Source organism: Ovis canadensis, chromosome 7 (genome assembly GCF_042477335.2).
Source record: "Ovis canadensis isolate MfBH-ARS-UI-01 breed Bighorn chromosome 7, ARS-UI_OviCan_v2, whole genome shotgun sequence".
In the NCBI taxonomy this organism is placed as follows: Eukaryota; Metazoa; Chordata; class Mammalia; order Artiodactyla; family Bovidae; genus Ovis; species Ovis canadensis.
In genome coordinates, this window is record NC_091251.1 from 80,144,767 (window position 1) to 80,170,167 (window position 25,401).

The following is a 25,401-nucleotide window of genomic DNA, read 5'->3' on the forward strand; positions in this document are numbered from 1 at the left end:
TTATGATCTGGAAGCAGATGTATAGAGTTCCTAATTCTACATGATGTGATAAGATTTCAATTAGATTTTTGGAAGAAAATTCTGAGAGCAAATGTTGAAGAATAACAACATTTGAGTAAGTCCATTGGAGTACAAAACATAGAAGGTTGTAAAATCACCTTTTGTTTCTTTACTGAAAACTTGGATTCAATGTTAACTTTTTTTCATTCCTCAGATTCTCAAGATTTTAAGTTTATGCTGATAAATTCTGGGGGAAAATTATTTTTTCATTTATTCTCTTGAAGAGTCATTTTCTACTTAAAAGGCAATACAGTAGTCCCTTCTTATCCAAGGCTTTTGCTTTGCATGGTTTCACCTGTGGTGGTGGTGGTTTAGTTGCTAAGTCATGTCCAGCTCTTGTGATCCCATGGACTGTAGCCGCCCAGGCTCCTCTGTCCATGGAATTTTCCAGGCAAGAATGCTGGTATGGGTTTCCATTTCCTTCTCCAGGGGATCTTCCAGGGATTGAACTTGGTTGTCTGCATTGCAGGCAGATTCTTTACCGATTGAGCCACCGGAGAAGCCCATGGTTTCACTTACCTGTAATCAACAGTGGTTTGAAAATTTTAAGTGGAAAATTCCAGAAATAAACAATTTATAAGTTTTAAATTGTGTGCCATTATTAGTAGTGTGGTAAAATCTCATACCAGTCCAGCTCAGGATGTGAATCATGCCTTTGTCCAGTATGCTCCACCTGTTAGTCATTTATAGCTGTCTTGATTGACTGTTAAGGTATCACAGTGCTTGTCTTCAAGGAAACCTTATTTTACTTTATAATAGCTCCAAAGCAGGATGGTAGTGATGCTGGCAGTTCGGTTACACTGAAGTGAAGCTGTAAAGTGCTTCCTTTATGCAAAAAAGTAAAAGTTTTCAACTTAATAAGAAAAAATCATATACTGAGATTGCTGAGATCATTTCAGTTCAGTTCAGTTGCTCAGTCGTGTCCGACTCTTTGCAACCCCATGAGTTGCAGCACACCAGGCCTCCCTCTCCATCACCAACTCCCGGAGTTCACTCAGATTCATGTCCATCGAGTCAGTGATGCCATCCAGCCATCTCATCCTCTGTCGTCCCCTTCTCCTCCTGCCCCAAACCACCCCCAGCATCAGAGTCTTTTCCGATGAGTCAACTCTTCTCATGAGGTGGCCAAAGTACTGGAGTTTCAGCTTTAGCATCATTCCTTCCAAAGAAATCCCAGGGCTGATCTCCTTCAGGATGGACTGGTTGGATCTCCTTGTAGTCCAAGGGACTCTCAAGAGTCTTCTCCAACACCACAGTTCAAAAGGATCAATTCTTCGGCGCTCAGCCTTCTTCACAGTCCAACTCTCACATCCATACATGACCACAGGAAAAACCGTAGCCTTGACTAGACGGACCTTAGTCGGCAAAGTAATGTCTCTGCTTTTGAATATACTCTCTAGGTTGGTCATAACTTTTCTTCCAAGGAGTAAGCGTCTTTTAATTTCATGGCTGAGATCAGTAGTAAAAGCAAATTTTCTGTCCATGAAATTGCAAAGATGAAAAAAGAAATTTGTGCTAGTTTTGCTGTCATACTTCAAACAAGTGTGTACACTTCAAACAAGTGTATATATATATATTATATATATATCTCCCTATACATTATATATGTATATATAATGATTTGGCATTATTCACAATTTCAGGCATCCAGAAACTGGGCGTCTTGGGACGATCTCCCATGGATAAGGAGAGATTACTGTGAATTGTTTTCAGAACTAATAAGCACCTAAACACTCCTCTCATTCTCTTCTACCACTATTAAGTTGTTCTTGGATAGGATCATAGCATTGCTATGCTTTTCACCTGTGTGATGTATTGGGAAAGTAGCCAGTCCCTAAGCATTTATCTGTAGTACATATCTGCTGCTTTTATTCAGCATCTTTGAATCTGTCCTTTGGTAAGCTACTCATCTCAATTTCATGTGACTCTGTGAGGCTCTCAATCATCTGGATCTGCTTTTCCGAAGATTGGCAGTGTGATTCAGTGTGGCTACCATTTGAGGATTTGAGTTTAATATAGGTGGGAAGGGTAGAGGGGGTTCAGTATGATCTTTCATTTCTGCCCTTGTTAAACTGGGTAGATATATAACTTTGGCTGCTAATGCTGATGATGCTTATTCTATACTCTGAAATTTACTTTGTGGTAACTCCATATTGGTTCATGTTAGCACAGTATACCTTGTTTCATCCTTTTACTTTTCACTTATCTGTGACTTTAAAGTTTGTTTCTTGAAGATAGCATAGAATTGGTTCTTGCTCTTTTATTAAATCTGACCATCTTTGCATTTAAATAGTGCTTTTGATCATTTACATTTGATTATTGAAATAGTTGGGTTTATATAGGGCACCTTGGCTTTTGGGTCTACTTTATGTATCTTCTCTTTTGTCCATCTTTTCTGTCTTTTGGTCTTTTTTGGATTATTTTTAGTGATTTGATTCTATCTGCTCTTATTGGTGTATTAACCATCCCTCTTTTTGAAATAGTTGTCATAGTATGCTTATAAGATACTTATTTGTATATCACAGTCTACCTTTTAGTACTATTAAGTCACTCACGTACAGTGGAAAAGTTGTTACAGTTGCAGTATGCTTCCATATCCTCTTTCCTGGCCTTTATTTTGTTGTCAATACATGTCAAGACACATATTTTATGTATATATGTAAAAATATATGTAAGTAAAATGTAACATATAAAATGTATATGAAATAAACTTCATAACACATTGTTGTTTTCTTTAGTCAATTAACTTTTACAGAAGTTCTAAATTTTTTTTTAAGTATTTTCTATTTACCCACATTATTTACCATTTCTAGTGCTCGTCATCCATTTGGGTAGATGCATAATTCCTTCTGATAGCATTTTCCTTCTGCCTAAAAATTTTGACATTTTTCTCAGTGCTGGTCAGCTGATGATGAATTCTTTGAGCTTTGAATGTCTAAAATAGTCTTCACTTTGCCTTCATTTATGAAATATATTTTCTCTGGGTATAAAATTCTAGGTCAATAGGTTTTTTTTTTTTTTCCTGTTAATACTTTAAAGATGTTATTGTTTTCTGGCTTGTATTGTAGACAAAAAGTCTACAGCTGTCTTTGTTCCTCTGTATGTCCTGTCTTTTTTCTAAGGAAGGGAAATTATTAGGTCCATCTTTCATGTTTTTCTCCTTTATTCAACACTCTTGGAGATTTCCTTGGACAAATTTTTTAGCTCAATTAGTCTTTGATGTCAGTTATGCAAGGCAATGGCACCCCACTCCAGTACTCTTGCCTGGAAAATCCAATGGATGGAGGAGCCTGGTGGGCTGGAGTCCATGGGGTCGCTAGGACACAACTGAGTGACTTCACTTTCACTTTTCACTTTCATGCATTGGAGAAGGAAATGGCAACCAACTCCAGTGTTCTTGCCTGGAGAATCCCAGGGACGGGGGGAGCCTGGTGGGTTGCTGTCTATGGGGTCACACAGAGTCAGACACGACTGAAGTGATTTAGCAGCAGCAGCATGCAGCTCATTTATTAAGCAACTATTTTTTAAAATTGTATTTTACATTTTCAGGATTTTGTATTGTCTTTTTCACCTGTTTGTATTTGTAAACACTTGCTTTTGTCGGCCTGTTTTATCTCTGTAAAATTAATAAGTATTTTTAAAGTTCTTTGTGTTTGTAATGCTGCATTGAATGTCTTTGTATTCAAATGTTTACATGTTCATATCCTTAAGAATTTATCCTATAAATAGAACACTGGGTCAGGGAGAATAAATAACTTTAAATACTTTCTTGGAAGCTTCTATTATTAGTTTGCTTCCTGGAAAAGTAAAATCATTGCCATGATCAGCCATCTATCCATTCCTCCAAAATAACAGTAACTGAGTGTGTATAATATATATGGCATATGACAGGAATGTCTGTTTTGCTACGCCTTGCAATGATTCAAATTGTACCGATCATCTCCCCCTTCTACTCCACGGTATATTCTGTTGCTCTTCCAGATCTCCTTGAATACATTTTGCCATTTGGTGTGCCCTTTCTTTGGGGCAAATTGCTTTCACTTTCAATGACCCTCACCTGAGACTTATCTTCAGTCTGCTTTGGGCTAGTGGAGCTCATTGCCCCCATGGGCAGAGGGCCAGGGGTGCCAGGCAATTGCTCTGCACCAGGGCATCCCTAGCCAATGACTGGAGGTTACAGGATTATGAAGAGCTTCCTGGTATCAGTCTCAACAATTCAGATCTCAATCATACTTCAGGGTCTCCTGTGAGATAAGTTACCTTCGTCAGAACTTTGCCTGAAATTGCACCTTTACTTGGGTTCTCCCCATTCCATGTCCTGATTCCCCACTCCCTTATTAACTTTTTTCTGGGATCTCTTCTTAAAAAATAACTTGCACTCAAATCACCTCAGGATTTGTTTCTGGGAACCCGACCTAAGATATGCTCCAATCTCACTCTACTATAAATACTGTTAATTTGGAATCTCTTGTCATATATTTTTTTCTCTTGCTTCTACCACACATATAAACATGAAAATAAAGTTATAAATTATACATATAATTCTGTAATTCACCTTAGTTTTTCATTTAGTAATATATCGTGGATATCTTAAGACAATCCATTACTTCTCTATATTAAATGTTAAATTGATTTTATTGAGGTTTCATACTATAAGTTTTCAACCCATGTCTCCTGCATTGGCAGATGGATTCATTAGCACTGAGCCACCTGGGAAGTCCTACTTCTTGGCTTAGAAGCAAGTGTTTTAGAAGAAACTGAGAGAAGGAAGCTTAGCTGAGAAACTGGTATAGGGCCTTCTTCCTGGCCTCTCCTTTGGTGTGAAAATGGGAGATGGATTAATGTAGAGACTCCAGGCAGATTTTCATTCAGAGGACCTTACTGGGGTCATTCTAACTGCTGTCCATGCTCTGTTCAGAGGTAAATATTTTGACTACCATTGCTGCCTTCAGGAAGATTTGTTGATTTACAAGTGGAAAGCTACATCTCTGTGGAGTGGAGAGAAACACATATTTGGGGGGCATACTTTTTATGAAAAAGAATAAAAATTATGAACCTGACTTGAAGCAACATCTGGGGGCTGCAGCAGAGTAATAATGGCAACAAGATATGTTTCAGTAGAAAGGGCTTGTACCCCTAAGCCTTGACTCCCATAGGAACTGCAAGGAATAGGTAAAAAAATTTCCAAGGCCTCCAAGGAAGCCTGGGAGGGAGCTGAGAACTGAAAGCCTTGGGGACTCCTTTGCACGGTAAGTGGAATGGACAGCCCACCCCAGGGACTGTGGAGAAAATGTAGTTGATTCTTGGTGGATGAGTAGCACCCTTCAAACTGAGGTGGGGCCCAACAGCAGGAGATCACCACAGGGCTTCCTCATAAGCAGTCAGGGTACAAGGCCAGTGCCAAAGAGTATGGCAGGACGTAACACAGATGGAGGTTTGGGATTGGGGTGCGCACTAAGGAGAAGGAGGTCGATGCTCAAGATCATCAAGATGCATGTCTTTCAGTCGAGGCTGGAGAGGACGGAGGACAGTACTGATGAGATATTCCTCATACCCCTCAAGTGAAGTCGCTCAGTCGTGTCCAACTCTGCGACCCCGTGGACTGCAGCCTGCCAGGCTCCTCTGTCCATGGGATTTTCCAGGCAAGAATACTGGAGTGGGCTGCCATTTCCTTCTCCAGAGGATCTTCCAAACCCAGGGATGGAACCCGGGTCTCCCGCGTTGTAGGCAGATGCTTTTACCATCTGAGCCACCAGGGAAGTCCTCACCCCTCAAGGGTGAGGCCATAAGCAGTCCTGTGCTGCTTCCCCCAAACATGGAGCCTGGCTGGGGAGAGAGAAAGGGGAGTGGAGGGAAACCTTAAGTGAATGCAGAATTTTAAGACACAAGTGGTTGAAGTCCTTTGAACTGCTGAGAGGACAGTGATGGGAATGGGAGCTTGAGAGCTAGAGTTACAGAGAAAGAAATCATTCTGAAACAGTATATCCTGAGACATTCCCTTACGATTAGTGAACACACAATTCATCCTTGAACTTTTGACTTTGCATACTGATATTTTTATTTCTGTTGGCTAACTTCTGAGAAATGGTTTGCAGAAACTGCTGATTTTTAAATATATCTTTTATCTAGATACCTATTTTTAATTCCATTATTCACTCTATAAAAGTTTTTCAGCTGATTCCTTTGGGTAGTCTAGGCATATCATCACATCGTTTGTGAATCATGGTAAATCTTTTCATAATTCCATAGTTATGTACTTCTGGCTTTTGTTTCATGTCTTGTACAGACCAGACTTCCAGAATCACAGATTTTTTCTTATTTTATTCCTAATTTCAATAGGAATAAAACTGCTATTATATAACATATACAGAGAAGTTATTAGGTAGTAGGTGTTGTTTCAAGCACTTTACAAGTTATGATCTTATTTCTGTCACAGCAACACTGTGAGGCAGGCACTATCATAATCTTCATTTTACCATGAGAAGGCTATACCCAGAGAGCTTAAATAACTTACCTAAGGCAGGAAGTGGCAGTGCTGGCCTGTGAATTCAGCCTCTAGAGCCTATTGGTCTTTACCTCTAGAAAGGTGTGCTGGGAAATGTTTAGCAAGTAGCTCTCTGGAAAGAAAAGTCCTGTTGCATAACATTTGCCAGTTTTTGTGGTGTAACTACCCCCATCAAGGTTGATGTGGTATCACTGAATATGGATTTGAGAAGAGATCCTCATAATACCTGCTGGGAACCAGAACTGGCCACACTCAGCAACTCCAGCCCTCCACAGCCTCCTGTAATGCATCATAAGGCAAGGAGGAGACTGCTGTCTAAGCTTTCTTTTGGCTAAGATTCTTTGGCCTTAAGGAACAGAAATCAGGTGGCACTGGCCCAAGCTGAAGGTGAATTTACAGTCCTAGAAGGAAGGACAAGAGGCAGCAGGGCCTTAGGAGGGCTGGGAATGAGGGACGGTTGTGCTGGTGGGTCTCAGTGGATCCCTTGTCTCTGATTCTGTCTGCTGCAGCACCTGTGTTATTGAATCTCTGGCACACAGAGCAGAACACTACTATCCATCACTCCTGAGTGTACTCAGGTTTTTGGCATCAGCAGAAACTAAGACCCTCTCTGACTGGCTCAGCTGGGCCGAGAGTGAGCCCCAGAAAGTCAGCTCTGGCCACATGGCATCTGTGTTGGCCATAGTCTGTTTGCCTCTGTGCATGATCACATGAGAGATGTCAGTCTAGGCTGGGACCAGCCCCTGCTGTCTCTAAATTCTGTTACACTTAACACTCATCATCACACCATGATCTTCTGGGCTCCTCATCAACTGTGTTTTGACAAGCTTTCTGAGATTTTTCCCTGTCAGGCAACTTTGCAGACTCAGCCATTCCAGCCTTCTTGTTCGTCCTTGAAAATAACAAGCTTATCTCACCTCAGAGCTTTTTTACTTGCTCTCATAGGTTTTCTCATGGCATCTACCCTTACTTCATTCAAGTCTCTTCCTCAGAGATTCTAAAACCGTGGGTCAAATCCATTTCACCTATCTTTACTAATCAAGGTCATCCTCACTTCTGCTACAAAAGACTTGCCTATTTTCCTCATAGCCTGAGTCGTTTTCCAAGAACTTACATTCAGCTGTGCCTAGTTCAAGCAGAGTCAGTTAAAACTAAATGGGACCGGTGATCCTCCAAATGGGTATGTGCCAGTGTCCTTTAGCCATTAGAGGGCTGAAAACTCCATTCTCAGATCCTGCCAAGTGCTTACGTACTTGAATGTACCAAGGCCTGTGGCTTAGTTACACCTGTGCAGAACAACAATTATAGCAACTTTTTCTAGTCACCTTCCCCATGCTCCCCATTCCTCAGACCACCCCACTACTTTAATCTTTATCTCATAAATACCAGTGCCCCTTGCCTTCGGGAAGGCAGATTTAAACTTGTTCACCTATCTCGGCTGCCTTAAGAATAAGCCCTCTCTTTGCTGGAAACCTTGTTGTCTCAGTGTCTTGGCTTGAACAAACCTGGTTCCCTAACAAGTCCCTCCCTGAGCATCCTACCTGAAATAGTCCATTCCATTGCCTATCCTCAGATCTGCTTTACTTTCTTCATAATGCTTGATGTCACCTTAAATTGTTTTGTGTTATTTGACTCTCTGCTCAAGGTCTCCCCATTGGAATGTAACCCATGGGTCCAGGGATTTTTGTCTTGTTTATGGCTGTATTTTCAGCCTCTGGAACCGTGCTTGGCATCTGGTAGACACTTAAAACCTACTAGCTGAATGCTTGATTAAGTAAATGGACAATTTGCAGGCTTATTATGAAGTACACATTTAAAAATAAACCTTAACTCTTGACTTTGTTTTCAAACATATTTTCATTTTGTACATATTGAGTATTCCTTTAAAAATGAGATGTAATTCACATTTTTAATGGCCTCACCTTCCCTAATCTACCCCTTAGCCTATTTTCTCCCAAGCCCTCCCTAAAGTATTCTAAATTAGTGAGATTCTGTAGTAATATGTGGAAATACGCTCTTGTTCGTTTGAGGGAAAAAACAGTTGATTTTAATTATGATTTGATGATCAGCAGGCTTTCCTGGTAAGGGAATAAAGAGCTGGTATCTTTATGAAGGCATGAAGAACTGGTGTTTTTCTGTCTCTAAAGGCTCTGTGTGAACAGAAAAGATTATCTTTTTTGTTTACAAAACTTTCATAGGTGACTCTATGAAGAGTCGTCTTCAATTAACTCCCTGTACAGTAACTCAGAATTATTATCAAAATAGATAGATGAACAAGAATGACCCTCTGCACAAAAAAATAATAATAATTGAGTAAAAACACATTTTCAAAAGCATCCCCAAGACTTCTCTTTCTCATGAAAAATTCAGAGCAAGAATGTTATTTTCCTAAGAGAAAGCACGTATTTGGCCATAGACAAGCCTTCCCCAGCTCCCCTCAAAGCTGAGATTTTCTGTTGGAGAAAATTGACAACTTTGCCTTGAGGCTTAATTTTATAGCTTTTACCAGCAGTGGCAGCTGTGTTTACTGATGGCCCTGCACTGCCCCTGAACAAATTCAAGATTAAGTAAAGGATTGCTGTTTTCAGACAATTACCAACAAAACGAACAACCTCTTACTGTGCGTGAAGCTCCAGGCCTCATGTCCTTACCTTTAAAAATTACCTCAGAAGCTGCTGCTTTTAAAGATAGAAGTTGGTGTATCTGCTGCAGTAGCATGTTGATACGAGTGAAGCTGTGGTTTTCAGCCTTAGCTGCATGTTAGATTCACGAGGAGGGGCTTAAAAAGGGAAACACCAGCCTAGTGCCAGAACTCTGGTGGGCCCATGAGCCCTTACTTGTTGCTGCGTGTTTGGTCACTTGCCAGGTGATTCCAGCACTGGCTCTGAGAACCACCAATCTCTGGCCCAGGCCACAGTGAGCTCCATCCTGGATGGGACATCCACTGGGGTTGCTCACTGATTCTGCTCCCAGGCCAAGTTGTAAAGACAGTTAAGTTTGCCTTTACTCTCTCATCTGCCTCTTTGTGCCCCTCACGCCTGGAAACTTCCCCTCTTGACTTATTTCTCAGTGCTCTTATCCTGCCCTATGCCCACAGTTAAGCACTTGGGCTCCGAAGCATTTCTTTTTAAAAGAAAGCTCATAGCCTTTCTAGTGCAGTAGTAGTCTGCTCCAACACCAAAAAATATGTAACTGAAGAGAAATGTGGACTGCTACAGAAAGTCACTGGTGAGCTGAGGTAAAATTAGGGAGAGGAGGGAAGTGCTCCTGACTTGCATCAGGTCCCTTCTGGTAAGCAATAGTCTGCTCAAAACACGCTGTTCTGCTGGGTGACTCTGGCAGGTTAGTTAACCTCTCAGTGCCTCAGTTTTGTCATCTATAAAACAGGGGTAACCCAAAATTGTCATGAGGATTATATGTGAAAAGCATCTGGAGAGTTCTTGACCCACTGTAAACAGTCAGGGCACATTAGCAATGATTAATATCACTGTTATTATAATTTAAAATTATTGAATTTAAGATTGGGTGAGAATTCCACACAAAGCAGGCAAATAAACAGAGAAAGCATCATGATTTATTTCTTTTACTGCCAACATTCTCTGAAGTTCAAGAAATACTTTGAGCCATGGCATCCTCACCAGTACACATATATGTCTAGTTCCTATATCTCAAGACAATGCCTAATTTATGCTATCCATTTAGTTGTATACATTCCAAGATCTAGGAAAAAACTCTGCACTTGAAACTAAACTGTACTTCAATTAACAACAACAACAAAAAAAGGGTCTTACTTTTCCGAAAAGGCTGAATGGTCAAACAGTCTATCCATTCCTTTGTAGGAAATATGCTTTCTACCTAGCAAAGGAAAAGCATACTACTTGGAAAGAACTGGGAGTAAAAATGCCCAGAGACGACCTAATTAATTGACTTCTGTCCTTAGAAGAAACATGAGTGTTTGTCCCCTGACACAGAAGTTTTCATCTTCTTAGTGACTGATCTGAATGTACTGAATGTCAAAGTTAGGGGGTGTTTCTACTATTTTTGTTTTGGAAGTTTCCTAAAGAAAGCTTAAAACAGAATTTTTCTTTTAAAGTTCACTGAATTCTTAGAGACTTCTGGATGCTTAAAATATTTTTAGGTGTTGCTAAAAGTGGAGTCTAGTTTTATACAAAAGAAGTTCTTGAAATTGCCTGAAAATTTACTTTGGGGAGGGGCTTTAGAGAGCACAAGGGATTCTAGTGATGGAACTGCTCTGTGTCTGATCATGCTGTTGCTCTCATGAATCCGTACATGTGATAAAACTGCACAGAAATAAACACACACACACACACACACACACACACACACGAGTGCATTAACTGGTAAAATCTGAATAGAGCAGATTGTTTAAAAGGTTGAAAAATCTTAATTTTTGAGACTATAACTTTTGGATTGAACACTTCTAAGTGTCCTTTTGTAAAATTCTAAGGTCTGTATCATAATCTAAGAGATCTCCATTTAATTTTGAGCTTTAATTCACAATGACCTTCCGCACATTTTTTTTATTGTTGTTCAGTTGCTAAGTTGTGTCCAATTCTTTGCTACCCCATGGACTGCAGCATGCCAAGCTCCTCTGTCCTCCACTACCTCCGGAGTTTGCTCAGATCCATGTCCATTGAGTCCATGATGCTATCTAACCATCTCATCCTCTGCCACCCCCTTCTCCTTTTGCCTTCAATCTTTCCCAGCATCAGGGCCTTTTCCAATGAGTCAACTCTTCGCATCAGGTGGCCAAAGTATTGGAGTTTCAGTATCAGTCCTTCCAATGAATATTCAGGGTTGACTTCCTTTAGGATTGAGTGGTTTGATCTCCTTGCTGTCCAAGGGACTCTCAAGAGTCTTCTCCAGCACCACCGTTTGAAAGCATCAGTTCTTTGGCACACAGCCTTTTTTATGGTACTGCTCTCACATCCATACATGACTACTGGAAAAAACCATAGCTTTGACTATATGGACCTTTGTCAGTAAACTGATGTCTCTGCTTTTTTAATATGCTGTCTCAGTTTGTCATAGCTTTTCTTTCCAAGGAGCAAGCATCTAATTTCATAACTTTACATTTTTCCTATAGCCTCTTTGTTCTGAGATAAAAAGTTTATAACTCAAAAGAAAGTGACTTAAATGAGCTGGTGTCTAATGCAGCATCCTGTGGTTTTCTTTAGAAAGTCATTTTTATTTCTATTAAATCTACTCTGTCATCTGTTTGTTTTAGAAGATATGATTTGCTTTTAAAGATATGGTGGAGTGCCATGTCTAAAAGGTGTAGGTAGACCCCAATAGACTTTGAAATTGCTGCTCTGCATAGCCCCTTTTTCATTGCCTGTGACCTGGTCTATGACTTGTAGTAGTCAACAGAGTGTGGGGTTCATGATTGGATTAGAGTTAAGAGAGGTAGCTTTCTCTCCCTCCTCTGGGAACATCTGCTTTTGGGAGCCCTGGGCTGACATAAGAGCAAATTCACTACCCTTTTAAGGGCACTCGGGAAATCCATGTAAAGAGGCTCTGGGATGATACAGAGTGGGGGCGAACTCCAGCTGTGTCAGTGTCCTTCTTGAGTTTCCAGATGACTCCAGTCCTACCTGCCATCCAGCTTCCATGGCGTAAAAGGCTTCAAAGGAGACCAACAGTAGAACCACCCAACCGAGCCCAGCAACCCACAGAAAAGTGGGACAGTAAGTGGCTGTTAGTTAAGTCCTTAAGTTTTGAGGCAGTGGATTATATGGTACTAATACACTAACAATATATCTCACACCTTTAATCTTAGGATTTCAAATGAAAAGAAAGTGAATTGGTGTTCTCAGAATAATTCATATACTACCTTGAGGAATTTTTAAAGGAAAGAAAGCTCCCAATACATTCAGTAACTAGATTAGTGAATAGTATTAACTATTATTATTCTTAATCAAAAAACTCATCAAAATGTTGGATTCTTTCTGTCCTGGTCCTCACCAGGGCTCTTTTTTTTCCCTCTACTTTCGCCGACTCATCTGAGTCAGAGCTGGAGCTGTCCCAGAGAAGCTCTCCACGGGCCTCCTGTTCACGGAGCCATATTTCCATTTTGCCAATTTTCCTGGGACAGTGGTCATTCCTTGCTTGATGTTCCAGAAATTCCGCATTCTGTGTATTTCCTACAAAGAATTGAAAGTCCATTTAATTTATTTTTACCCCAGACAATGATGTATTTGTTTAAGCTTAGGTTTTTATGAATACAAAATAATCTACACACCCCCCTATACATATATACATAAAGGATTTCACCTGGTGTTTCTGTAAGCATTTAAAATGTTTTTCTTGCTATTTATAAAAATTTTTAATCTTCTGAAAATCACAAGATGGTACAATATATTTTTGTATACTCCAGCTCATCAACATTGTATCAGAATATGTATATGTGTATACACACACAAACGTGTCTTGAGCTGAGCCACTTGAGAATTAGTTGCAGAGTCACTTCCTTCCAAGATAGAGCACCACAAATCCCCTAAGAAGATGGGCCATTTTCCTGTATAATCACAATACAGTTATTACACTTAGAATATATGACATTGATAAAATGCTCTTTTCTAATATCCGGTCTGTATTCAAATATCCATGCTTACCCCAGTAATGCTCTTTGTAACTATTTTTTGTTTGCCTGTTTGCATTTTATTTTTTAAGTACAAGATCTAATCTAGGAATATGTGTTGCATTTTCTTATCGCTGTGTCTCCTTTAATTCAAGAACATCCTCCCATCCTTTTCTTTCTTCTCTTCTCCTTCCTTCCTTTCCTCACTCCTTTCTTCTCTGCCCATCTCTTCCCCTCCTCCTTTTTCTCTTCCTTGTCTCTTGCTCCGCCCTCCCCTGTCTCTTACTATTTTCCCCCTCCTCTTCCTGGATGTTTTCTTCCTCCTCTTCATTACCTTCCTTTTTCCTAACACTGACATTTGAGAGAACACAGCATCAATTATTTGGTAGAATGACCCTAAATTTAGGCTTTCTCTGATTGTTCCCTTGTGATTAACTTAAGGTTAAATTGTTTTGGCAAGAGTATTGCACAGATGATGTTGCCTGGAGCTATTTATTGAACATCTACTATGTCCTAGGCACACACTATTCCATTTTCCTAACCCTCAATCAGCTCTGCCTTCACATCAGATTTAACTATGGAGACTTTTAGAAACACAGTAGCCTGCATTGCATCCTAGACCTACAGAACTAGAGAGCTCAAAGGGTCAGGCATTTATTTTACCATCTATTCTTTGGGGAATAGATTTATTTTTTTGGTGTTGGATTTTACACATATGTCTTTACTTCTGTTTTTTTTTTTAAAGTAGTCCCCAATACCCTTTTAGAATGCACTTCAGAACAGCACACACAGCTTTATTCAAAGAAGGTGGATTTTAAGAAAAAAAAAATCTTAGTGACCATTTTCAAGTTTGGAAAATCATCCTAGGTCAAAGTCCAGATTTCCCCCTATGGCAGAATCAGGCACAACTTTCTGGATATTTTCTGAATGATCATTGTTTATCAAATCTTATGGCATATTTTATTTAAGCCCTTGATGTCTGAAATTGCATATTTTTACAAAGGATAATCAAACATTTCAATGTGAGGATTCATGCCTTGTGATTCATGAGTTTCCTTTCAGCCTCACTGAGGGGCTACCCTGTTCTCCCCTTGAATGTTGTACTTACGAGCTTTGTTTATATACATAGCAGTGACAGAAACTATAGTTAGTTTATGCCTGCAGTCCTGATCTGCCTCCTGAAATATACTTTTTTTTTTGTACAACTGGACTCCTCCTGTCTCCTGGCGATATGTCGGCTTCACCTTCTTTTTCTGTCTTAAACCTACTTCTTCTCCTTGTTACCCTAGCCTAGCACATGGTCCTACCTTTGCCCCAGCACCTCCTGGCCACATCACTGTCTCCATGCCCTACGTATAATTCACCACCAGGTGTTCACCACGCCTCCAGAGCCTCTCCAGTCACTCTCTATCTGAATCTCTCTTCTCTAACTTGTGGCTACATATCTTGTATCTTGCTCTTTCTCTCCCTCCTCATTGTCACCCTTCTATCCTGGTCTAGACACCACCTCTCTTGCACTACTGCTGTGTACTTCTAACCTGTCTCCCCACATCCTTTTGCATTCCTCTCCCATCCATTCACCACAGTTCAAGCAGAGTAATATTGAAATATAAACCTGTTAGTTCACTAACCTGCCCTTTCAGTGGCTTCCCATTGAACCTTAAGTTAGAGTTCAAAGTCTTTCTTTGACATGATTTATAAGACCCTGCATGCACTGGTCTCTCTCTGTGCCTCCAGAGCCATCTCCAGTCACTCTCCATCTGAATCTGTCTTCTCTAACTGGTGTCTAGAATCTGGCAGGCTCCTTCCCACTCAAGGGCGTTTGTACATGCTGTTACTGACCACAGTTTTGGATGTCCCAGCACTTGGATACCACACTCATGTGCTCACCTGCTCCCATCGTTCAGCTACTTCCATCTCAGCTTAAATGCCACTTTCTCAGAGAAACTGTCCAGCTCCTCAGATTATTAGGTCTCTAGTTATATTCTCATCGGACTTTCTTTTGTTCATTGTCTGTGCTACTGTAAGTACCACACCTACGCAGGTCAGTAAATATTTGTTGAATAAGTAAAGGAATGAACAAGTGAGCCATCAGAGAATCTTGGAAGGCAGGAAATACTGATAACTAGGACCTGGGAAAGGCTTCATTCATTGGGGCCTGGAGCTGTCAATCATCTCTGCTCTACAGATGAGCCCAGAATATTAGAAACATCACTCAGACTGAGAATAAGGATTTTCTGTGGACTAGAAGGCACTGGCGACCTACTCCAGTACTCTTGCCTGGAAAATCCCATGGATGGAGGAGCCTGGTAGGCTGCAGTCCATGGGGTCACTAAGAGTGGGACATGACTGAGCGACTTCACTTTCACTTTTCACTTTCCTGCATTGGAGAAGGAAATGGCAACACACTCCAGTATTCTTGCCTGGAGAATCCCAAGGATGGTGGAGCCTGGTGGGCTGCCGTCTATGGGGTCGCACAGAGTTGGACACGACTGAAGCAACTTAGCAGCAGCAGCAGAGGCAGGGAATTAGAAACAAGAAGAGACTGGTAATGGTGGAATCTGATGTAATATTAACGATAGCTTGAGTCTCCCCACACTCTTGGTGTGATGATGTTTCAGTTAGCATGTGAGGCAAAAGTCACATGTTCAGTATTATCCTTGAAAATCCCTTAAGTCACTAGCAAAGCACTGTATACAAAGTTTTGTATAGAAAGCATTAAAGTTTGAGGACTTCTTAGCTAGATGTCTTATACTTGTTACACTTTGATAAATCCCTGTTGGATTCTTTATGGTTGCTAGACTTAAAAGAGAGAAATACAGTGTTTAAAACCTAAATAGATTTTGGGTGAGCAAAGTAGAGGAAAGTGTATCCTATTGATACTTCAAAATAAATTTGGAGAGAGACAGGACTTCCCTGGTGGTCCAGTTGCTAAAAGTGCGCTTCCAGTGCAGGGGGCCTGGGTTTGATTCCTGGTCAGGAAACTAGATACCATATGCAACTAAAGATCCCCATGTGCCACAACTAAGACCCAGTGAAGCCAAATAAATAATTATTTTAAAAAGTTAATCTTGAGAGAGGAAAGAAACAGAGGCCAGTGGGGAAAAATAGGGAATGATTTAGGTAGTACAAAGATTGGACAAAATATTAAAAATTTTTTATGGTTATGTATTTTATAATATGTATTTTAGAAAAATGTTATTGCCCCTATCAAACCCATAACCCATTTTTTTCTCCTAAAAATGGAACATATCCAGAACATAGACTTCCGTGGGCATTCTACTAGTCAGGTTCTGGCACCTCTGCACCCAGCTCCTCTTATTTAAGGCTCTATTTGTTCATTTTTTTCCCCTCTTTTTGAAAGGAGGATGAGAATTTCAGGTCACAGCTGATACAAGCAAAGAGAAATTTTAAAAATAACACTAAGCAAGATACTAAGTAAATAATAGTACAAGTGACCAGGTAAGACCAGAATTGTGAAGGTGACATTCACATGATGTATGTAGAGTGACACTTCCCCTGAAGCATATCTTATTTTTGCTGTAAGACATCAGTTTCATATTTCTTCAGTTTTGTCCATATTCATATGATACTTTACATTTTATATGCGTTTTTACACATAATATTTGAAATTTACATAAACTCTGCATGGTAGACACAATGTTTTATTCCCATTTTACAAATGTGGAAACAGGTTCACAGAGGTTAGACAACTGGAAGTTAGCTACCATCTTTCTGTAGAATAAAGCTATATGAACAAATATATAGCTAATATTTATCAAGAGGCTACTATGTACCTGGTACTGTCCTAGTAATAAGAAAAGCTCCTGGCTCCCACAGAGCTTACATTGAGTAATGTACTGTCAGGATTCAAATAAAGGATTTTGATTACAAGCCCAGTGCTTTTTCTCCTCACTAGATTCATATCATGGCTTCTGGAAAGGGTAGCAGCCACATTAATATGTTAAAACTCGCAGAATTGCCTGCCTAAAAGGGTGATGTTCACTTTGTGTAAGTCATGTGTCATTACATATTACACAGAGCATGGCCACACACTCCAGTAGTCTTGCCTGGAGAATCCCAGGGACAGGGGGAGCCTGGTGGGCTGCTGTCTGTGGGGTCGCACAGAGTTGGACACGACTGATGTGATTTAGCAGCAGCAGCAGCACATGTAACTTACTATGTAAGTATATGTAAAATATAAGCAAAGCATGCATGATTTCATTTTAAAGAAGCAGCAGGAAAAATAAAAACTCATTTTTAACCTCACAAGGGACCTGAAACTCTCATCCTCCTTTCCAAAAGAGGGAACAAAAATGAACAAATAGAGCCTTAAATAAGAGGAGCTAGGTGAAGAGGTACCAGACCCTGACTAGTAGAATGCCCATGGAAATCTATGATCTGGCTACATTCCATTTTTAGGAGAAAGCAAAGTAAACTGCTTTCAGAAGCAAAGAAAGAAATCAAAGATGCTACTTGAGGATAAGTAAAAAGGGATCACTGCTTGAACATGTGCCTGCAGAGTGGTGAGTTTGTCGGCTTTGCAGAGGGAAGTCTGCTTTTGAGAGAGAGGGTGGAGGGAATCACAAACTACATTTGCAGACTTTCCCAAGGTTGTCCTGGGCAGAGCTCTGGGCCTCCAGAGTCCTGATGAGGCTAAACGAGGGGGTGGGTGGGAGTGCACCCTCTGGAGTCAGAAAGACCTGGCCTTGAATCCTGATTTGTCACGTGGGAGCTAATAGTAACTCCTGCCTTAGAGGTTGTGTGAAGCTTAAATGCGATAATTCATGTTAAACATGGACCATTTTGCCTGGCTTAGAGTAAGCACTTCACAAACTTTAGCTGGAACAAAATGAAGCAGTTTAAAAAATATATATATCAAGAGGGTAGAGGAGAACCCCTCCTTCTCCATGTGACACAGTCTTCCAGCATTGTTGTTTGGCTGTTTTTTTTTTCCCCCTAGCCTGATCTCAAGCAATGACTCAAAGTGTTCAACTTTAGCTGAGGTATGTTTCTTGGTGGTTTTGCCAATATTTTTAAATGGTAAAAGTTGTTAATCTATGTGACTACACACCAGATTTCATCCTGCACCTTGGGAGTATAGGTTAGATAGATGCTCCAAGTAGATTTTCAGTTATTCAGCTTTTTCTTATTTAATTAACTTGTTGATTAGGTATTTTGTTTTCCCGAGCAGTGGCAGTATCTCTTTCAGCTGGACTGCATCGTAGACACTCGGGACCTCCAGAGAAACAGCCAGCATTTCTGTTGCTCTCTCAGTGCTCAGTATTGCTGACAGAGGATTGGCCCAGAGCACAGCAAGCTCCGTGTGTGTGAACAATACCTGTATTTGCAGTGATGGGCTTGCTCCTGGAGAGTACATACAGTGAAAACTTAACGAGACTCTAATTGATGGGGTGATACAGCACAGAGTTTGTGAATACACAAACATAGGGTGGCCCCAGACACAGAGCCATCTGGGGCCACTGGGCAACCTGGCCTGGCTGGAGTATGGGAACTGGGCATGATAATAGTAGGTGATAAAGCCAGAAAGGTAGGCAGTGTACAGACTCTGAAGGCTTAGGGTATCAGGGTAAGGGGTTCAGGCTTTGTCCTCAGGCTGATGGAGACTCACTGAAAGATTCTTTTTTAAGCAGAAGAGTGATATGGTCAGATTGGCATTTCATAAGATTATCCTGGTAATAGTGCAGTGCTTCTAGAACTTTATTGTGCTTGAGAATCATTTTGATAAAATGCAGGTCCTGATTGTGTAGGTCTGGGATGGGGCCTGAAATTCTATCCTTCTAATCAACTCCTAGGTGATTAGATGCTGCTGGTGTGTGGACAACACTTTGATCACCAAGTGGAGCAGTAGTTCTTCAACTGTAGGGGTGTTGGAATCATGGGGGGAGATGAGGAGTTGTTAGACTGCTGGGCCCCCTCCCTACAGTTTCTGGTTCTGTCGCTCTGCCTGGAGCCCTGACTGGTTCCCAGGTAATGCTGGTGCTGGTGGTCTGGGGACCACTGAGGTGAAGGGTTGATGGCAGGAAAGTAGGACCTGAGGTAGGAGTGCAGTCAGGGGGCTATGGCAATAGCCCTGGTGTGACAGGCTGACCTAAGGGTGGCATGGGGAACGGGTTGGGGGCATAATCAGTGTTAGGTGACTGACCATCTTTTGGGAGAGGGGGCAGCAGGGCTGGAAAGGGGCCAGATCTCTGGCCTGAGTGACGGAGAACACAGAGGCCACACCCACTGAGACAGCTGAGGCAGCATGAGCAAGTTTGAAGAGGACGGTGATGCTGGATGGAGTGTTAGACCTTGAGTGTGGGAAGAGGGCTGCAGGGGAGAGAGTGGTTGAGGAGAGAGTCTTTGCATGTGGTGCCAAACTAGCTGATACCAATGTACTGTTTAATGTATTGATAACTCCACGTGCTTCTCTGTTTGTAAGCACAAAATGAGGCCCTTTTTCTCCTCCTGGGGATGGTGCAAGGATTGCAATCATGCATGTAAAGTACAGTATATTTCTAAAAAGAGATCTCACCGCAGCGCTGAAGTCTTATTCTTCTGGCCATCCCAAACTACATGACAACGGGCCCATTATATTCCAGGAGATAAAATAGTAACAGGAACCCAAGGGCAGCTCTGTGCTTCCCCAGTCCATATCAGAAATTTATTTGGTGAAGTTTTAAAAACACTTGATAAATTATTTACTAAAAAAATTATGTGACTCACCTAGACTTCTGTTCAAGGTTTCGTCAGGCAACAAGGTTAGAAAGTCACCACCATCATTTCTTGGGATGCTTTGAAGGATTTTCTTGGTTTTATGGTCCCTCTGTTTCTGCTTATTAGTTCTTGCCTCCTTGTGAAGACTTTCCTTCAGTTCAACTTGGGCCTGAAATTGACCAGCTAGTGTTAGTGTCCTCCCCTCACACTACCTTCACCAGAATAGGTCAACTAATCAGGCGCTTTACAAATTGTACATCTATCTGTAGACAGATACATAGAACATGGTTCTCTTTTTCCTCTTAAAAGATATGGAAACTTTCTTCATGTGCAAGTTTGTTAGGAGAAACAGGAGCATGCTGGTAGTCTCAAAATGATGAGGACCTTTGTAATACCATTTCTCCAGGCCATCTGATACATTTGGAACTGAAGAAAACAGGAACTTCAGGCTTATTCACTAGAGTGAGGAATTTGGAATATGACATTTATAGGAAACATGATTGGAAAGGGGTTTATTACAAGACATCTTCCTTATCAAATGATTCTATGATTTAAATTATACAGGGATGCCTAGGTTTCAATCCCTGGGTCGGGAAGATGCCCTGGAGGAGGAAATGGCAACCCACTTCAGTATTCTTGTCTGAAAAATTCCACGGACAGAATTGCCTGGCCGACTACAGTTCACAGGATCGCCAAGAGTCAGACACAGCTGAATGATTAAATATGCAGGCATGTTTGCTCATTAGGTACAAGCACCAAAATAAAGACAAATTCACCCTCTGTCCTTTTAACTGAACCAGGAAAAATGATCTAACCTCATTTTCCTGCTGGAGCCAAAATGTGGTAGAACAAACAGTTAAAAAAAAGGGAAACTTGAGACACAGATGCATCCTTGCATCTGGAACACAGATGGAACACAGAGAAAAGACTCCACAGATTTGGTAGTGGAAGGGATCCTGATGTTTTCCTCTCAATCCCAGTAGAGGGAACACTGGCTGCAGTAACTAAATTTAAAATGCTAGGTAAGGTCTGGAGATGAATACTTAACATATTCATGTGCCAGGACAGCGATTATGTAGCATACATTTGGTAAATATGACTCTCTTCTTCTCATATTTACCTCTTGTCTTTTCCGGTTCATTTCCAGCATTTGCATCTTATGTAAATATTGTCTTTTCCCAGAAGGATACATTAGAGTCTGCATCTTCTTTTCCAGTTCCTGCTATGAAAGATGACACACTTGTTAGGATGGGGGTAATTGGTTACTCTGCAATCCAAAACTTGAAATCCATTTTGGAACAGTGAGATCTTGTTTATCAGTTATAATCCATAGAGATCTCTTGAGACATCAAAGGTAGGCCATTGCAGCTTCCAGACCAGTCCTTAGTGAAGCTATCAGTGAATGAAGGGGCATCATCACACACATTGCTGTGTGTATCATCTTGTTCTTAAGGTTCCTGTAGAGTTTTGCAAACGTTGAATGGAAATATCTTTCTATATCTCATTTTGACAAGATGTTACTTTCTGTGTCAACAGGTGCTTTAACTATCTTTCCAGAAATGTGTTCTGGTTTGGTGAGACCGGGTTCTCTCTCTCTGCTGCTTCTGCCATTGAATAACTGTCTGACTATGACATTAAAGAGATGCTAACCTATTTATGTAGGGTGTACCCCCATAGTCCAATACTGTCTGCTGTAGTTTAGGAAGGATTGAAAATTGATTATTTAGGACTTGAGTGATCTTCCCTGGTGTATCGACTCCAGGAGGACGATGTGGACAGTTATTAAGGGCAGTCAGGGGGTGGCCAGGAAGGGGAAGAGACGTGGCAGCCAAATGTGTTGAGTGACCCCTGCTGTGTTGCCCTGTGGACAGTCTCTGTGTCGGCAGCTGTGAGCCTTGGGGAGGGGCCCATCTCTGCAGCTGTTTTGTCATCAGCATCACAACCATGGCCTTGAGGATCTAAGAGTAGCTGGACATCTTTTATCCAATAGTCAGCCACACAGCAGCATCTAGGTGACTGAAATAATTCAGGAGAGGAAAGTGTTCACAAATTTTAATGCTTTAAGAATCACCAATTTCCCAATAAAATTCCCCTCTCTCATCAACATCTTCCTGTTTTTCCCAGGTAGCAGAGAAGGGCTCAGAGTTCATCTGAGAGGCAAGAATAATCTCCAGTTGGAGGCAGGCCCAGGAGAGAATGGATAGCTTTACAAAGTTCTAAGTCTGCATTACTTAATAGTGTGCTCTGCCTTTGAAGTCTTCTGTGCAGGGAGGACAGGAAAAGGATGGCCCCTCAGCTTCCTCCCTCTCCAGGGTTTGCTCACCTTTGCTTTGTGAGTCCTCCTGGCTTCTTGCTGGTTCAGGAGCCTTTCAGAAGTAATTACTTGTGGCAGGTCAATGGGTTCAAGTTTCTAAAAGTCCAACATTTAGAGCAATCAGCATTCCTCATGCCATGAGATGATGAAACATAAAAGCCAGAACTTAAGCTATCTTAACACTCTGCACATACTCCTGAGAGCGCACAGGGAAGGTGAGTTCAACAGAATTACAGTCCCACCTCTGTGAAAGGCTTTTTGACCTACCTGGATTCATCAGCGTTCTCTTGCACTGTTGGCAGTGAGAACCCTTTTCTGTCTGCATTGAGGGACCATGTCCACAGTTATCAAACAACAAGGGTCTTGAACTATTAGAGATGAAGGAGGCCCCAGAAGTTCCTTTACTTGATTCATTCCTTAACCACCCAGCTAAACCATTCCAGTCCTAGGGAAGTGGCCTACTTTTAAGATCCCCAGAGAAGCTCAGCCTTCTCAGTAATAGTCCCGGGTGCTTATGAGGCACATGAAAAGTGAAAGTGCAATATGCTAACAAATCTTAGACATGGATTTTTCCAACAGGGGCTTGGCTTTACAGGGAGACGATGCTGGAGTCTCAAGAGGTCACTAAACATGAGAATAGACAGCAACTGATGATCTGTGATCTGCCTCCAGCTGTACTTGTCTCAGATAACTTAATGCCCCAGGAGCACTAGGAAGTAGCTAAGTGGGCTTGGAAAACAAAGGCTGATCTCCTCACGTTCAGATGCAGTCAGCAATCTGGATGATTACAGAATATATTGGTTCACTCTGGGAGTATTTATTGAATCACTGCTACATGCCAGACAGAGGCTGCTGTGGTCAACAAAAATGGACATGATCCCTCATGGTGCTTGCAATCTATGGGAAAATAAATACACTATTGCTTGTGTGATCAGTGTTTTGCAGATAAATGCAGGATAGGTCTATGACAATATATAACTGGAGGACTCCACCTTGGAAATGAGGGGTGTTATGAGTTAAATTATGTTCCCTCCCCCAAATTCATATGTCCTAACTGCGCCCCCCCCCCCCCCAGTAACTCAGAGTGTGGTCTTATTGGGAAATAGGATCCTTATAGATTTAGGGAAGATGAGGTCATCCCAGAATACGAACCCTCAATCCAGTATGTCTGGTGTTTCCATAAAATGGGCAAATTTGGACCACATGCACACAGGGAGACCACCATGTGAAGATAAAGCAGCAATTGGGGTGCTGCTGTAACACCCCCCAGGAATGCCAAAGATTGTCAGAAAACCACCAGAAGCTGAGAGAGAGGCACAGACTCTTCCACATAACCCTCAGAAGGAACCAACCCTGACAACACCTTGATTTTGAACTTGTAGCTTCTAGAGCTGTGAGACAGTGCATCTCTATTATTTTAAGCCACACAGTTGTTATACTCTGTTATTACAGCACTAGAAAACTAACTCAAGGGAGAGAAGGGTCAGGATGCAGTCCAAGCAAGTTTCCCAAGGAAGTAAGTTTAAAGCAGACATTGCGAGGTTGGGAGTTTTCACGGGACGGATTTCCCAGGTAGTGAAGTGAAGTTGCTCAGTCGTGTCTGACTCTTTGCGACCCCATGGACTGTAGCCTACCAGGCTCCTCTGTCCATGGGATTTTCCAGGCAATAGTACTGGAGTGGATTGCCATTTCCTTCTCCATGGGATCTTCCCAAACCAGGGATTGAACCTGGGTCTCCCGCATTGTAGACAGATGCTTTACTGTCTGAGCCACCAGGGAGGTCCTAGTGGTAAAGAACCCACCTGCCACTGCAGGAAACATAAGAGAATGGGGTTTGATCCCTGGGTTGGGAAGATCCCCTGGAGGAGGGGACAACAACCCACTCCATTATTCTTGTCTGGGAGAATCCCATGGACAGAGGAGCCTGGCAGGCTACACAAAGTAGATCACAAAGTAGATCCCTGGCAGGGATCACAAAGTCAGACACGACTGAAGTGACTTAGCATGCATGAGGTGTCCCAAGCAGAGGGAACCACGTGAGCAATAGCCCAGAGGCAGGAGAGAGTGTGATCTCCTGAAGGAACCACAAGAAGTCAGTCGGCTGCTGTTAGGAGTGAGAGCAAGAGTGGCTCAAATGGGGCTGGAGAGGTCACAGGGACCAGGTCACGCAGGGCCTGATGGGGCATCACAAGCACACTGTCTTCTTAAGAGCGGCAGGCAGCTATTGACACATGGTAAGCCAAGTAGGGACATGGCAACACTAGTTTTTAAGAAACGATCACTCTAGTGCAGTGTGGGACTAGACTGAAGGAGAGCATTTACAGATGTGGCTGAGCACTTAGGAGGACAAAGATGATGGGCTGGGGGCTCATGTGGGGAGATTGATGGGCTCTACAAATATTTAAAATGGACCAAGCAAGACTCGTGATGGTTACTGAAGGAGAGTGACGTGTCCACAGAAATCAATACAAGGGATGGGTAGTGCAGTCATTCTCTGAGATGGGGAATCCTGGAAGAGGGCCAAGTTTGGGTGGCATACAGAGGGGTAGGTTTGTGGTGGAGATGCATGTGTAGGAACCATCCCTGGGTAGAGAAGCATCCCTGAGTAGCCAGCCCTTGGTTCTGCTCTTCTCACTCTGTTCATTTGAAACTGTAAGATGAGTGAGGTCCAGAGTGAGAAGAGCAGAATCAAGGATTGCAGACTTCAAGTGCTCCAGCACTGAGAGGCTGATGAATGGGGATGAACTGGCCAAGGAGACTGAGAAGTGACAGCTGAGAAGTAGGAGGAAAGCCAGGACACCACGCCATGGAAAACAGTGTGAGCAGGACACTGGCTAAGACACCATGCTTCTAACGCAGGGGGCCGGGGTTCAATCCCTCGTCAGGGAACTAGATCTAAAAGCTCTCAGGCTGCAACTAAGACCCGGTGTAGCCAGATAAATAAACAGAACAAAACAGTGTGAGCACCACTGCCACCTTCATCCAGCTCTATAGGCGAATCCTCATATATTTGCAAGGGATTTTCCATTGTAATCTAATTGGTTCTGTTATCAAGGGGTAGGCCTGAAAGATAGTTTGGTTTTCAAGGTGACCAGGGTGAAAAGAGAGGGACAGACCATGGAAAATGGCTGTTGCACTCCCATAATGGAGAGCACGACTCTGGCCTGCACCACGGTCTACCACAGACCTTTCTGGTAGAGC

General features: G+C 41.9%; 1 protein-coding gene across 3 annotated transcripts in view; it reads right to left on the reverse strand.

Moving 5' to 3' along the window:
* Nucleotides 1–10,119: 10,119 nt before the first annotated feature.
* CCDC198 (coiled-coil domain containing 198) overlaps nt 10,120–25,401 on the reverse strand; it is a 31,589-nt gene continuing 16,307 nt past the window's right edge. For 2 of the 3 annotated variants that reach the window (XM_069597956.1, XM_069597957.1), the window contains exons 3-6: nt 22,210–22,296; nt 21,007–21,105; nt 19,896–20,055; nt 10,120–12,729 (exon numbers count right to left, since the gene is read on the reverse strand). In XM_069597956.1, coding sequence (XP_069454057.1) covers nt 12,500–12,729; nt 19,896–20,055; nt 21,007–21,105; nt 22,210–22,296 — 576 coding nt within the window. In that variant the 3' untranslated portion in view covers nt 10,120–12,499. Of the gene's footprint in view, nt 12,730–19,895; nt 20,056–21,006; nt 21,109–22,209; nt 22,297–25,401 lie in introns of all 3 variants that reach the window. The other variant, XM_069597955.1, reaches the window with a different exon arrangement.